At 42.5% G+C, this 16,041-nt stretch overlaps 1 protein-coding gene across 3 annotated transcripts in view; it reads left to right on the plus strand.

The window, feature by feature from the left end:
* stxbp5a (syntaxin binding protein 5a (tomosyn)) overlaps nt 1-15,963 on the plus strand; it is a 107,662-nt gene extending 91,699 nt beyond the window's left edge. For 2 of the 3 annotated variants that reach the window (XR_004558384.1, XR_004558385.1), the window contains 17 exons: nt 123-270; nt 2,003-2,070; nt 3,353-3,393; nt 3,894-4,114; nt 4,546-4,712; nt 5,870-5,995; nt 6,424-6,575; nt 8,579-8,641; nt 10,213-10,266; nt 12,617-12,667; nt 13,220-13,501; nt 13,765-14,134; nt 14,340-14,505; nt 14,621-14,732; nt 14,831-15,051; nt 15,748-15,846; nt 15,883-15,963. Coding sequence is in view for 1 of the 3 variants with exons in the window: in XM_034161763.1 (XP_034017654.1) it covers nt 123-270; nt 2,003-2,070; nt 3,353-3,393; nt 3,894-4,114; nt 4,546-4,712; nt 5,870-5,995; nt 6,424-6,575; nt 8,579-8,641; nt 10,213-10,266; nt 12,617-12,667; nt 13,220-13,501; nt 13,765-14,134; nt 14,340-14,505; nt 14,621-14,732; nt 14,831-15,051; nt 15,748-15,789 (2,284 nt within the window). In the remaining 2 variants the exon portion in view is untranslated. Of the gene's footprint in view, nt 1-122; nt 271-2,002; nt 2,071-3,352; nt 3,394-3,893; nt 4,115-4,545; nt 4,713-5,869; nt 5,996-6,423; nt 6,576-8,578; nt 8,642-10,212; nt 10,267-12,616; nt 12,668-13,219; nt 13,502-13,764; nt 14,135-14,339; nt 14,506-14,620; nt 14,733-14,830; nt 15,052-15,747 lie in introns of all 3 variants that reach the window. The other variant, XM_034161763.1, reaches the window with a different exon arrangement.
* Nucleotides 15,964-16,041: the final 78 nt, after the last annotated feature.

Here is a 16,041-nt window from a genome sequence, read left to right on the forward strand (position 1 = left end):
CCTTACATTTATAAATGGTACAAAATAGATTATGTATTGATGATTTTGTTGCCAAATTCTGAATCAATCTGTTATCTGTCAGCCAGACCAGAGTCACTTTCTATGTGCTTTCTTGCTCACAGTTACCCTATATTTGAGAACCCATATCCTCTAACCATCCATGAGTCTCCTGTGACCTGCTGTGAGTACTTTGCCGACTGCCCTGTGGACCTCATACCTGCACTTTACTCTGTTGGCTCGCGACAGAAACGACAGGGCTACAGCAAAAAGGTGCCATATGTAAAGCTTCACATTATTACACACTGCTGCTTATTGTGGTGTTGTGACGTAATAATGTATCAAACATGTATTGTACGTTCCTTTTATTGATTAATTGATTGAATGATTTTTGCTGATAGACCACATCGAAATATATAATAATGTGTATAACTACAGAACCCAGGGGATAACACATAAGGATACACACTTGTTTTGTGTGTGATTGAATCCACAAGAAAAAGAAAAAAATAGTTATAAGCAATTACTACAGAGGCAAATGCAAATAAGAGGTGTGACATACAGAAGGAAGAGGCCCTAGCACCAAACCCTGTGGTACACCAATAGAAATGGGCTGTGGTGATTGTACAGTTGTTATTAATAAAATCTTTCAGAGCGGCTGAAATCTGGTCAACAATAGCCTGTTACTCTGCCGATGACTGCTGAAACATCCCTTCCAAATCAACATCTTGGACTCAGTGGACTTGGCCTTGAGATGGAGATGAGGTTTCTTCCTCAAAAACACCAGAGGGAGTTTTTCCTTACCACTGTCACCTATGTGCCTGTTCAGGAGAGTTGGTAAGGTTAGACCTTTCCTGTGTGAAGCACCTCGAGGCAGCTTTGTTGTGATTTGGCTCTATATAAATAAATTAAATTGAATTAAATGTTTTGAGACAATAGTGGATTGGAGGTTTGTAATATTAAGTGATTTTGAATACAGTTCCTGTCATGGATTCATGATGTATAATGGTGTAATAGTATCCACAGGGTGGAAGTTTCCTGCAGGTCGCTGTGGAGCTAAATGCCTAAATTAGAAATGTAAATGTTCCTTATCAAAACGTCAAACCATCAAGGTTTACTCCAAGAACAGTACAGTTACACAATAATAATAAAAACAATGAGTACTACACTACTGCTATCTATTCCACATGGGCTCACTGGTATTAGTGATACTATAATGTATTTTTCAGTATTTGCATGAAGCGATGGGGGCATTATAAGAGGGACCCCCCTTCCTGTTGTTTGTCTGTGTTCTTCTTCTCGTCTCCTTGTGCAGACTTTGTTGTATTTGTCAGAAATGTCAGTGTACTGACCCAGACTGACTGTGCAGAGCTGCTGCTTTTTTTTTATTCTTGTTAAGCCAAAGCTGTGAGTCAGTTTGGTGACCTTTGAGTGAACATGTTTAGAGCCCCGCCCTCAGAGTGTCACCTACAAATACACATAAAGGTACACACACACACACACACACACACACACACACACACACACACACACACACACACACACACACAAAATTATTTATCTGCATAATACAAAATGCGAAAACACAAGGATACTACGTTGCAGCTGTTGTTAATTACGTCTGCAGGAGACAAACCGAGATGCACACGTTTGATTTTTTTTTTTTTTTTTTACAAGAACCACAAAGAGAAGGGACTTTGTTGTCACTTTGATTTGACATCAAGTCAAAGCAGAGGGACAAAGTTGCTACCAGCACTTAAACCAACATTTCCACATGAATAATGGATTATTCTGGCAGAATTTCAGACTGAAATGGGACCAGTCTGAGCACAAACCTGAACAATTCTGCACGTTTTTCTGCAGCCTGTGCCAGAAAAGCAGCGCAGATTGGACACCCGTTAATTGGCGTCGAGGCTGATCCCCGCTGTTTCTAGACAGAAGCTTTGTGTTGACGCTCTGCATGTTGACATAACGGCGCTCCCTCCTGTACTGTCTGTCTGTCCAGGAATGGCCCATTAGCGGTGGAAACTGGGGTCAAGGCACACAAAACTACCCAGAGATCATCATCACCGGGTAAGGCAACGCTTTAAACCTTTCCTAAAATATTTCCTTTAAAGTCTTTATGTATTTGAAACTTCTGCACTTCCATTTGTGTTTATTATCCTGCACTGAGCTGTCAGCAAGAGGAGAATGCAAATTTTTACCCGAACGCGTATGTTGAAGAAGTGAAACTGAGGCAGTGGGATGCCGTCTCTCCTCCCCCTCACCCTCACATGCCATATTATTATTCTGTCCAGGATTCTGTCTCTGTAAGAGTGCAAGTCTGCAAAATATTTCTCTCCCCATCCACACAGCTGAATTGGCAACAAAACAGTTGGGGGGGAATGATAACAGAATTAAATATTTGTTTTTTTCCCTTGCAGTGATGCTGTGCAAAGACATGCTTTCTGTCAGAAGGAATATATATTTAAGTATGACTTAAGCTTTAAACAAGTCACTGTTGTATGCATGCACGAATGTTCATTTCCAAGTAACAGGAAAGTCAACAAACATTGTGTAGTTTAGCTTTGAGCAGGTAAAATAAGTCCTTCACACGGACTCTTCAGCTGCAGCAGCAATTTGCCTTTTTGCAGTGTCGTACTACCAACCTAGATGCAGCAAACTGTATGTTCCATCTACTGACTCAAAGTGAAGCTGTGCATTGAGCGGTTCATGTTCACAAAAACCTTATATATAAAAACCTTATACCTGTTGTCAAGAGTACACACACACATCTGGCAAAAAATAAATAAAATGCAACAAAAATTTAATTATTCTCATTCGAATGGATATGAAAAACGACCAATGAGATGCTGCAATTTTCACAAAATTTAAGTTAGTGAGATTTATTCAGACAGAAGAATGTGCAAAGTTGAAGATGGACAGATTTTTTTTGACGGGAAAGAAAAATACAGATGATGTTAATCAAAAACAAACTGAAAACAGGAAGAAGCCTCAGGGAGCTGAGGGAGTCTTGTGCTTGGGTTCTCTGTCAATTTTATGAGGGTCTTTTTTCTTTTCTGGATAAAAATTGTCAGCTTGGGCAAACAAAAAGTTGGGTTTTAATTTTTTTTTGTTTTGTTTTGTTTTTTTTGGCAGCAACTTGTGCAAAGTTGTAGATTGTGTCTGATACACTGCTGAAGTTTATCACTGGAAACAAAAAATATGTACCTTTTATAATGAGTGTCATTCTGAATTTTCTGGATATTTTATTGTTTTACATTAAAATCAGTAAAAAATAATAATAATTTGAGATGGAACCTTTAAGGCAACGAGACAAAGTGTTGCTGTGATTTCTTTTTTCTTACATTTTCAGACATGCTGATGGAACTGTGAAGTTCTGGGATGCTTCTGCAAGTGAGTTACATAAACCTTTAAGTGTTGTTGATGCTATACTTTGGAACTTGAGGGACATTGTGGTTGGAGCTGTGGCTAGCAGTGTTACTTGCCAGGAAGAAGGTCCAGGGGTCAAAGCCCAACCATGCCCCAATCATCAGGATGGATATCTGCCAAATGGACATGTGGGTCTACACCAGCTCTGCTGTGGTGACCCTTAAGCAACAAAAACAGAAACACACTTTCACCACACTACAAGAGGCCCTTCAACGATTTAGACCCCAAACCTTCAACTTCTATCATTTAATAAATAATTGACAAACATGCCCAAATATATTGGGTTCCTACCCATAACCCACCTGCCCATCACATGAAAACAACCTCTGTAGCAGATGGAACAATGTGGAATTCTCCTGGACGGCCACCTGAATTTCATGAGAATCAGAGAGTGATGCACACAAACTCTGGATGTCTCATATCCCTGAATCCCAACTCATATGTTTCTCTTCTTGTCTCCTCAGTAATGCTCCAGGTGCTCTATAAGCTCAAAACAGCCAAGGTGTTTGACAGAAACCGGTCAAAAGAGGACAAAGGCAGCACCGAGCTGGCAGATGAGGATCCCTTTGCCATTCAGATCATGGCTTGGTGCCCTGAGAGCCGGATGCTGTGTGTAGCCGGAGTGTCAGCAAACATTATCATCTACCGCTTCAGCAAGCTTGAAGTAGCCACTGAGGTGGTCCAGGTGGGTAACAGCAAATCTTTACTTATTTATTTTTGTCATAATTTCCCCATTCCTCAAATCGGCAGGTGGTATTGATTACATTTACAACCATTTTGGAGGTGATCGGTATGGTACAAGTTATTAAATACCTACCCTGTTTGATTGAGTGTGGACGTTGCACAGAAGTAGCCTGAAGGAGGCGCCATATTGGATGGCAACGCTGACGCGCCGTCTGCCTGCACATATACAAACATTACATGTTGAGTCTCCATCATAGAAGTGACTGAATCCCTCTGGGTCTTACGCTGGCACTGTTAAATTATTTTTTTAAGCACTGTGTCATCACATAGGGTTCTTACCCATAACCCACCTGTCCATGTTTTTCCTGTGTGCACTGTGTATTTGATAAAGTTACTTTAGGGTCAGATTGATGTGTGTGTGTTGTCACATAGCTACTGGAGGTGCGCTTGCAGTATGAGCTGAATGAGTTGGAGTCTCCGGAGGGTGAACACATCACGTTCCTTTCCACCCCTGGCGTCTCCCCTCAGACGAGCGGGCCGCCGTCGCACCCCTCCACCAGCAGCAGCAACTCTGACGGCGGAAACATTCCCTGCCTCAAGTACGAAGCACCACAGCTCTCACCAGCAGCACGTTGACTCAGACACACACGTGTCTTGTCTTTAGCCTCGAGCACACTCGCACAGACCAATTCATCGCCTGCAGCGAACACAGCTATAGACTCCGCCTCTTCCCCTCATAACCAATCAAACCCTTCACATTTAGTCAAGATAATTGTGCAACTGCTTCTCATGTGGCACAGAGTGTCCAAGTCAGTGTGAAATCTGCTGTAATTGTCTGTTCACAGTCTGACCTCTCAGATTAGGTGCAGATAAATTATTTTCGTGTCATGTACCTGGACTGAACATTAGGGCTCATTTGCCAGAACAAAGTCTGATAACAAATTTACAGCAAGAGTCCCCTCTCTGTCCACAGTTTTCACAGACTTGTTTGACAGAATCAAAAAGCCAGTGCTGAACGTGGCTTCTCGCTTGCAGACAAATGAGTGGGAGTTAACAGACAAGTGATTGACAGCACTTGTTACACAGCAACACAGACATCATCATGCGGCAAAAAGTGCACTGGTGTTATCAGGTGCAATTGTAATGAGAAAAAGACTTCCAGCCATCCGTGTTTCTAATTTCAGTGTCGTTCACTGTCTTAGCACAGCAGCGGCTATGAAAACGCCCACTGACATGGAAAGTTCAGTTCTTCACGGTGCCATGAAAAGCTCTGATAATTTCACAGAGTTGATGTAATTCATGTTTAACCCAAAACACAGCATGATTCACTGACTAAATGCAACCTTCATGGGCTCCAGGTTTTGCTTTCCACTGAGATTAAGTGCTGTGTAAAATAGCAAAGTGGAATCAGCATGCTTCATATTGTGCACAAGACAGTGCCCTATGTCTGTTATAATGACTTCCACTTAATCTGAAACTTGTCTAATCATCCTGCTGGAGGTTCCATTCATCCTTTGCGGAAGCTACAGCACCATCCTGTGGTGTTACGATTGAACTGCAAATGAGTGACAGTGTGGTTCAAGCTCTTACATTTTGACCAGCAAAATCATTGGTAACCACTCAGGTAGACAACCAGTTCATCAAACGTAACCGTCTGTCTGCTGCAGCCAGGTCAAACATGGGTGTGTCCTTGGCCTTCTCCAGCACCTTTCTTTTGTCGCTTTACTTTTTTCTTCCTCTCTTGTGTTTTCTGCAGAGTACGCAGTACTCCCCTGAAGCAGACTCCAGGTTACCAGGTGGATTTGGTGGTGCAGTTAGTGTGGGTGTGTGGAGAACCTCCTCAGCAGATCTCAAGTCTGGCGGTCAATTCGTCTCACGGCCTGTGAGTATATTCACTCACATGCCAAACATGATTTCTGTCTTCAAACTGCTGCTGTCGTGGTTTACCAAACACACTCATCACCATCTATGTTTCATCTTCCATTAAAATTAAATCCCACATTTTATTGTTTGTGAACTGTTGCAGAAATTTTGAAACATTTTTAAATCTGGGTTGTTGGGTTTTGTTTTTTGTTGTTGTTGTTTTGGAGTTGAAGCAGCCAAACTTTAAGAATTGCTGTGATAGTTTTCCTTCTGCTCATGGCCACATTTCCAGCCACGTCTGTCAAAACAATTCAAAGTTAGAGATTTCACCAGTGCTCCAGCTGCAGCGTATACCAAGTCCAACCCGCGATCAGATCACATAAAGTTCTATTTATAACCCATGCTTTTCATTGCTGCTGCTTCCGCTTCCTTCCTCTGTCACCTCAGGGTGGTGTTTGGCAACAGTAACGGTCTGGCGGTGGTGGACTACATCCAGAAGACAGTCGTGCTAAACTTGGGGACACTTGAGCTGTATGGCTGCAATGACCCTTACCAGAGACAACCACGCTCCCCGCGAAGGACACGACAGCCCTCTGGAGGTAGCGCAGAGAGTTACTCGCCACACCAAACACAGAAGCTTTTGCTGTCTTCTCAGTACGATGAAGGCGCAAGACGCGAGTCACGATCTCGAATGGCTGCTGCACACCAACATGCCCTCAGGCTCCTAAAGAGGATTCTAGGAGGTAGTGAAGGGGACAGAAATGACGAAGCATCTTAAAATTATGTTCCTGCAAATGGGGAGAAACATTAATATCATATAAATTTCTGACTGGGGCAGGGGGGGTGGGGGGGGGTGGTGTTTACAGAATTTTACAGGGCGCTGTAAAAACCTAAAGCAGTAAAAGGTTTAATTCCAAATATAGGAGCATTTACCAGAACGGTTTAAGAACTCCAGCCTGTGACACGAACGTGAATTCTCTCCGTAACATTAAATTCTTATCTTCTAAATGTAAGTCATTTTGTTAATTCTCAGCAGTTTCCTGAAGGGTATAGATTTTATTACTGACCAGCTGAACTCTACAGAATCTCTGCTGCTATTAAATGATTTCAGCAGTAATTTAAATGAAGTTGTCAGTAAAGTCTGCCTTGCTCAGATGCACAAGGAAGCAGTTTTTTCAATTCAGATTCACTGTGTTTCATTGGAATGTTTTAGTTCAACAATAACAGAACGGAAGCAGTGCGTCCAGTTTGCACAGAAATAAAACTGCGACTGCGACTCTGCAGTTGTTCATCAGTGCTTTGTAATCTGTGGATTGAAGCAGCATCACTGCTGTGGAATATGATCCAGACTATTATCCACATTTAAAGGGTTTTCGCCTGTAATAATGATCCATCTTTCACACGGGTTTGTGGAACTCGCCTGGAGAAATTATGAGTAATGCTCCTAACAAAAAAACAAAAAAACAGTCAACCAAGGAATGTAATCTGTAACATCAGGTTTGTGTTGCTGTTCAGTTAAGAAACAGGTTTCAGACGTGTTCACATTGACACTGAAAACACCGTTGAGAAACATGTGAACAGAAGAGATCCATCGAAACTAAACTGAAGGTCAAAAACATGTTTGCGTTTCACATCTGTGAGCTGCACGAGCAAAAACAGAGCTGCAGAAAAATGTGTTAACAAAAATGAAGGAGACGCTGTTGTGCATCTTTAATGAAGTGTTGTGGGAAACGTTGTTTAAAGCTGCCGTGGTCTCCCACGGCACAAACGCCACCACTGAACACAGGCTGAAAAATGATTTTCAGACCATGATCTGTAAAAAAAAAAAATAAAAATAAAGATCCAAATACAAGGAAGATTAAGTGATGTCACACTTATCACCTCATATTAGGAATTTGTCTTTGGTGATGCTTTCTGCTTTCTGCAGTTTGTCCTCAAAATTCATACACGACAAATAATAATAAAAACAAATCTCGTCTAAAATGAATGAGTTTCTTAGTAACCTTTATCTCTGCTGCTGCAACCTCACAGTAACAGGCACCTTCAGTTTGGCCACACTACCCCCTTGTGTGTGGTGATGGCAGTGCAGTCAGACAGTGTCATGGCTGCACTGCACTTTAGCAAAAAGGTTGATGGATGAATTTTTAAAGTGTGTGGATGTTGATTATTCAGAAACATGTTAGAAACACACACACACACACACACACACAGAGCAGCTGGTGTTGGTAACTGTTCGGCAGTGGGCTGACACCTGTCAGAGCTTGGCAAGTGTGAGCAGCAATCAGCCATCCAGATGTGCTTGTCTGCCACCAGGAACGGACGGCTCTGTGCCCATGTCTACTCAAACATAAAACATGCGTACAAAGTCACTCCCCTCACAACAAAATCTCACGCACACAGCTGCACAAGGCCAATTTCAGAAGTTTTGCAAAAGCGGCTGTAGTCCCAATGAACAGAATTATCTGAGACTTGCAGGTTCATGCTGATGACTCACTGCATCATCAGTGGTTCAAATCTGACTTGAGTGTTTCCTCTTTCTTCCCTCAATCCAAAAACATGTAGAATAGGAGACAGGATGTTTATTGTGTGATGTCTGCTGCAGGTCTGTTCGACATCAACGAGGGCTCGGCGACATCGGAGGACCGCTGCAAGTCACCAACTTCAGGTAATATGTCCTTATGGAAGAAAATACCGGAATGTGTCACGGAACACAGTGAACAGGTGGTTTAGATTTGAGGAATATCATTGAGAAGTGAAGATTAGTCCCTCCAGAGGGGCGCAGTTGGTGAATTGTGTTTATTGATTTTTTTTTTTTAATCAAACTACGACTATTGAATGATTTTTGTTCAGTTCATAAACTTATCTGTAGATTTACCTGGAATGCAACATTACAAACAAAAAATTACTTTACAAGAATCAGATTTGGTCTTTCTGTGCCAGCATAAGAAATAAATCATATTTAAATCATGTGCTAAGAGGGTGCAGATGAAGAAGTATGTTTTAAGGTTGACATTAGACTATTTAATACGCTACATTCCACTTCTGTGTCACAGCTGTTTGACCTTTTGAAGATGTCTTCAACGTGCATCGCGAGTCTCGGCTGTAAGATGCTCTGTTTCTCATTAACTTGTTAATCCACATGATTAGTATTTCAGATAAAGGTGCTCAACGAGAGAACAGCCCAGATCCATCTCATTATGTGACATTAGCAGGGAGACGCTGAAAATAAAGAGTTCTTAAAAAGGTCAGACTAAACAAATCTCAGAGTCTAGAGTCGTGCTGCTGTCTGGTACTGTAGGTCTGCATCCTGACTGCTGTGTCTTTCTACTTATTCAGAGGACGAGAAACGGTGCAGAAACATGCTGCTGTAAGACATTACTTAGCGAAGGGCAGAGAGGATTTTTTTTTTCTTCTTTTCTTATAAGCAATAAAACCTGCCACAGGAGGAAAATCATTTCTTCAAGTGCAGTTTTTCCTTGAAGCAAGTTACTGAATGAAATCTTCTTTTTGGAGCTTGAGTTTGAGTTGTTTCAAAAAATGTTTTGAAATGCTTTGATTAATGAGAAAAACAAGTTGGAGTGATCTTGACTAGTCAAAGTTGGGCAGTTCTATTCAGAGTAAATGTGTCTGACTTTTTCATTGAGGGTGTTTCATCGCCTCAGTGCACCCAGCTGTAAGTGGGTACCAGTCTCAGCTGGGGAAGTGACTGATGATGGGCCGGTGTCCCATCCCATGGGAGTCACGGACTCTTATGGATTTCACACTACGATATCCGGGGATGAGCACAGACACCAATGGTCAAATGATAAGGATGAAAAACTGCTTTAAAAATGTTTAAATTGAAATAAATTTTGGATTCAAAGCCATTTGTTCAGATCAAAACCCTGAACTTGGTTCAAATTGCTTAAATTCAGAATAAAAGTAAACAGGAAGAGTCAACATCAGACATCAGACACCAATGATAATGAAGACTTTTCTTATTTTCTGCCATTTTTGCATCTTCTTTATCTTCTGACATCCTCCCCTTCCAGCCCTCCTTACCTCCTCCCTTGTTGTCCTTCCTCATCCTCTTCCTGCTGGGTCCTCCTTCTTCATCCTCAGAAGGAGGAGGAGGAGGAGGGCTGTGAACAAACAGCCTCAGTGAACATTTTTAATATGAGCACAAACTTTTTTTGGTCTGTAGCAAAGAAGAAGGGTGTTTCTAACTACGTTTACTTTATTTCCCCCCCACAAAAGTGCTGATGCCAAACAGCAATCTCCATCATTTCTACAATGGAGGTGGTAGAGGAGGTAAGATTGGCCAAAGGACCAAAGGTCTAGAAGTATGTGCCCTTGATTTTATTTTTCTTTGTTGTAGGAAAACTGTCTCTGCCATTTGTGTTGCTCTTGCCCCAGTGTGAGGAAATACACAATAAGATACACACTCTCCTGGCTCCAACTCTGGGTTACTTTATTCCACTAGCTGCAGTTATACTGAGATTTTCTGTCCATATTCAAAGCTAAAAGGACATCGGCTGATCTCACCAGTAAAATGTCAGCACGTCTTCATTTTAAACAAAACGAGGTGACGTTTGTCAGCGTGTAATACCTACAGCAGCCTGAAGTCTTTGCCAGAGACTCTATAGCTGTGTACTTCTTGAATGTTAGGAGGATGTCCGTTGCATTTGGAGAGGGAACTGCACAAAGACCTATCGGTCTGTGTCCTCGGACAAGACACTTCACCTCCATTGTCCCACTTCATGCAGCTGTAAATAGGTAAAAGCTTTGTGATGGACTGGTGTTCCCTCCAGGGGAAGTTGTAGACCCTGGTCCACTTACAGGTTAAGCACTGGCAGCAGTGGACCTCAGGGCCTACAGAGGACTGAAGACTTTCTTCTTCTGCAGAAAGGAACAGAATTCAATTTTTAGAAAAATTGTTTCTGTTAGTCTGCAAGATGGATTCTTTTGGGCATTGCTTTGGCATTGGGCATAGGTTTGCGCGTTGAATATCATTTTGACCCCGAGTTGAACCATTTGTATTTTACTTTTGAATACAACATCAGATGGACATTTAATGTGGACAGAAAGCATCAGAAAACTATTCGGTAGAAACAATATGTCAGATTTAAGTGAAAGGACTTGTGACTGTCTGCACACTCTGAATACTTCAGACTCATCTTGCATGCTACGTGTATGTAGCACGCGCGTCAAGTTGTAAATGTGCCTGAGTGTTATCTGTCCCAACGTCCAACAGTAGTGTCTCTGTCTACTGTCTCAATTAGTATTCTGTGTCCATCATACAACGAGCTGATTCACAGACTGCACTTTAACTTTACCATCATTATGTGTTAATGAAATGGACAACTGCCAGTTAACTGCTTAACTACCGGTATGTAGAAATTCAACAAGCTGTCATTTTATTTCTTCATTTTAGGTCAATTTGTTCAATGATCAGGTGAAATGGATTTTATTTTCATTATTTAAGGGGTGAAACAGGCAAATAAAGCAATTAAATTTAACAGCCTGGTACAACCCTGTTAGGTAAAGACAATCTGCACATTCAGAAGACCAGATAGCAGACTAAAGTGGAATTTTCCATTCATTCTGGATGAATTTAGCTGGTTCATGTAAGCAGTGGCACTTAAATTCCCATAAAAACATGTTCTGTGTGGCTGACCTGATTCAGACCAGACTAACCGTCAGGTTTGGTTAATCCTGGTACTTGATTTGCTCAGTCAGCAATTAGTCCAGTTGGAAACCAATGGGTTATTGTAGAGTTACACCCATTCCTGATGGATGTAATGTGTCGAATTGTCATTAACCTGCACTAAAATACCACACATAGCATTTATAATTCAGTTTACATTGTCACCATGAAGTAAATAAAAATGCAGTCCATTTACCATAACAGTATAACTACTCATTTGATGGTCATTGTTACTCTTGCGTTTATGAAACCCGATGTTGGTTTGATGAATAAATATATAGTTACTAAGATCATTTTAAATTACTGATAACATGGCAGCATGCTAAAAAAAAAAAAAAATGTGAGTGAAGTTCTCTGAGATTAAAGTAGAACATTTACAAGAATAAATTACTGTTGACACCTGTCACCATTTATTTTTCTTTCTAACATTTGCTGCAGTTATTCTGCTCACTACAAGTAGACAGCAAGTTATTTTTTGTATTAACATTTTTTATGAAGTCAGTGTACTTTGTGTTTGTGTAGTTTTTCTTTGGAGTGCCTCATTAGTTCATTATTAGAACAGGAAGACTAAACATCGACTAAACAGAGGAGCTTACTCGTCTTGTCTGCTGTCTTCTTGCATCGACCTTGTTCCTTCCTTGTTCTTGGTGCATGCTCCTGTGGCATGGTGGTCCTGAATGGTTGTGCACCTCTGACGTGTCTTACAGTCCTCTCTTCCAGGGCATTGTGTGACCAGAGCTCACCTTCTTTGTGTCGTCTGTCCCAGCATGCCTCAGTGATTCCCAGAGTGACGTAGTGTTTTATCCTGTTTGAAGCGTTTAGACTCGTCAGTGAAGCCTACACAGCCTTGTGTCCTTGTGCTCACTTGTAGCGACGCTGCTGGTCTTCTAGCTTGCATGGCATGGTGTTGGCTTAGACATGTCTTTGTAAAGAGGGATGTTCTCTTTTTTCCAGCAAAGATGTCACGGAAATTAAGCTTGCCTACTGAGCTAAAGCCAGACTTGGGTAAGCCCCGACTTCATGCCTACATGGAATTCAATATTTTGTGGTCATATTTGGACTTCACCACATTTTTATTTATCGGGGGGGGGGGGGGGGGTTGGTTGGTTGGTTGATATTCTGAAAATTGGAGATCTGCAGGAATGCATGAGGAAGCTTCACTAATCTCAAGTGACACTATTTGAATTGAGATGGAATTTTTATAATTGGATATAAAATTTTCCCACTTTTTTGACCTTGTCAGTTGGTTGTATGGTAGGTCATTGGTGCTGAGCTAAAGTTTACATACAGTTTTTTGTGTGTGTGCATTGTGTCTTGTTCAAGTATTTAAACTGTGCAAGTGCCAAATATGATTAACTTTTAATATTTCCAGTGCGATGCAGACCAAGTGCCTGATAAAGTGCCTGTTTTTTTTTAGTGTTTTTAAAATTGACTTTCCAAATGAAATCAGTTTGTTTGTGTTGCCTGTACTTTTCTGTTCCACATTGATCTTGTCTGTAGTGTGTGCCCAGTGCATTATGGGTGCTTTACCTCTCTCTCTCTCTTTTCTCTTTACTGTTCTCCTGTCTGTATGCCCGCCGCGGAGTGCCAACCCACTAGACCACCGGGACAATTCCTTCAGCCGCTCATGCTCCTCCAGCGTCACCAGCATCGATAAGGAAGCTCGCGAAGCCGTCACCTCCTTCCACTTCTGTGAGACATTTGTCCGGAGAGGTGACAGCACTTTGACCCCCTGCCTGTATGTGGGTACCTCTCTAGGCACCGTGCTGCTTGTGGCCATCACGTTACCACCTCCCGGGGAGCAACGGCAGCTCCGACCAGTGCACATGTCACCCACAGGTGGGTGAGGATGCCTCAGAGCGAAGGAGAGACAAGTTACAGCAAAGCGTCAAGAGTTTTGTAGCTGTAGATAGAGCAGGAGTCACCGGAGATACTTAATGTATGTATTCAGGACTGTAACTGTTTGGACTCTGATGAATGTTTTTATCTGTGTGGCATTTTTTATGGCTCACTTGTGTTTGCAGTTGAAACAAACAATAGTGCTGACAATTAGGTACAAGTTTAAATCCTTCATTAACAAACTCTTACCTTTGTTTCATTAGGCATGTTGGTCCGACTAAAAGGGAGCGTCTTGCGGATGGCTTTGCTGGACTCTTTGGGCTCTCTGCTGCCCCCTGCTTTTGAGCCTTGGTATGAACCCAACATTTCTGCAGACAGTGAAGAAAGAGAGAAGGTCCGGAAGCGCCGTCCCGTCTCAGTGTCCCCTTCCACCTCCCAGGACTTCAGCGAGAACCAGTACGCTGTGTTGTGTTCAGAAAAACAGGCCAAAGTCATTTCCCTGCCCTCCCAGATCTGCATCTACAAACACAGTATCACAGAGACCTCTTTCATCCTGCGGGCAGACGTGGTGCAGATGAGCCAAGGAGTCTGCGTGGCATGTTTCTGTGCCAACGGACACATCATGACCCTCAGGTGAGGAAAGTGCCAGACCAGGTAGGGCAGTAGAGAACAGCTTTCCATTTGGATTTTGAACAGAACAAGAGCACCCTGCTGACTTGCATGTGTTTTCATACGAAGGTCCATGTGTGCAATTAACTCCAGCAGTCAGTTATTTATTTATTTATTTTTTTAAGTTTTACACATTGGCTTAAAGTATTTCTGCATCCCTTGTCTCTAGTTTGCCAGGACTGAGACCACTCATGGATGTCAACTACCTGCCTTTGACAGACATGCGGATAGCCAGGACATTCTGCTTCACCAACCTGGGTCAGGCCATGTACCTCAGCTCCCCCACTGAGATCCAGAGGATCACGTACAGCCTGGAAACCTGTGAGAACCTACAGGTATCTCTTCAGAGAATATATTCCAGCATGGACCCACCGTGTCATGCAGTTGACTCCCACAAAGCCACACAGTCAAAGATCTGCGCTGTGTATCTGCATCATATGTTTGTTTCAGGAGCTGCTGGGAGAACTGTTTACACCAGTAGAGACTCCAGAGGCCCCCAACAGAGGTTTCTTCAAAGGCCTCTTTGGGGGAGGAACACAGTCGCTGGATAGAGAGGAGCTGTGTAAGCCAGACCCACTGATGGGTTCACGTAGGTGCACAGATCTGGTTCCACTGTGGCTTGTTTCTCTCATTTTTCTTTTTTTTTCTTCCTTCCCATAGTTGGTGAGGTAACAGCTGGAAGGGCCTCCAAAAGCCTGGCCCAGCACATCCCAGGCCCGGGTGGCATTGAGGGTATGAAGGGGGCAGCCTCCGGCGTGGTGGGAGATCTAGCACGTGCCCGGATAGCGCTGGATGAGAGAGGACAGAAACTAGGGGAGCTGGAAGAGAGGACGGCGGCCATGATGGCCAGTGCAGACTCTTTTTCCAAACACGCCCATGATGTAAATATTAATTCCACATTCTGCCACAAGTTCCTGGGCTTACGTTTTTGTTTTATGAAGATGAAGTGTCTTATTTTGGGAACAGATCCAGACCTCTGCCTTGTCAAGATCCCCAACCAGTCACCACTTTGAACCTTTCATTAAATATTTGACACCCAGAGATGGATGGAGCAGGAAGAGACAGATTTCTGAGATTACAAATATTAGTGCACCTGGTGTCTGAAGTGGTAGTGGAACCTGTTGTAGAGTTTATGTCTAAACCAGACAAAACCAACAGGTAGGAAGGAAAAGTTAGGTGTAAGCAAAGATCATGAGTTATGCTCTAAAATCTTTGAGACATAAAATTAGACATGAGACATGAGAAATTATTTATCCATGACACATGCTGTGGATGAAACCAAGTCAACAATAGAGTGCAATGTGTGCTGTCATTTCAGATAAATGACAGGTGTGATGCTTGACCACTAGAGGGTAGTACAAGTCAACTTCAGAAAAAGATACCACAGCTTCTCACCATTTTCTGATCAGCTTAAAGGAGAGCATTGTACAGTTTATTAATAATTGTGAGATTTATTGATGGTACTGCATATTAATTCCTGTTTTTAGAGATGATTATTGATCCTGGGTGTGTGTTTGCATGCATGTGTGATGAACGGACTCTTCTGGCCTCTCACACCGACTCCTTCTCTGTTTCAGATGATGTTGAAGTGCAAAGACAAAAAGTGGTACCAGTTCTGATGAGTGACGTTGGAGGAGCAGAGCTCCGTTCCTCACGTTCACCTTCCATCAGTTCGTTTTTGGACTCGCCCTGCCCTGACGCCTCTCTCGCTCTTGTGTCCATCCAGTCGTCTGTTCCTCTGAGCCTTCTCTGCTGGGACATGTGGGATTTGTTCCCAAGCACAATTACAAAAACTGATCTTACCTCAGTCTTAAGGTGGAACTGAGGCCTAAACAGCAGGGACAAATGCAGAGGCAGACGTGAAGTGGTTA

This window comes from Thalassophryne amazonica, chromosome 21, assembly GCF_902500255.1.
Source record: "Thalassophryne amazonica chromosome 21, fThaAma1.1, whole genome shotgun sequence".
Classification (NCBI taxonomy): Eukaryota; Metazoa; Chordata; class Actinopteri; order Batrachoidiformes; family Batrachoididae; genus Thalassophryne; species Thalassophryne amazonica.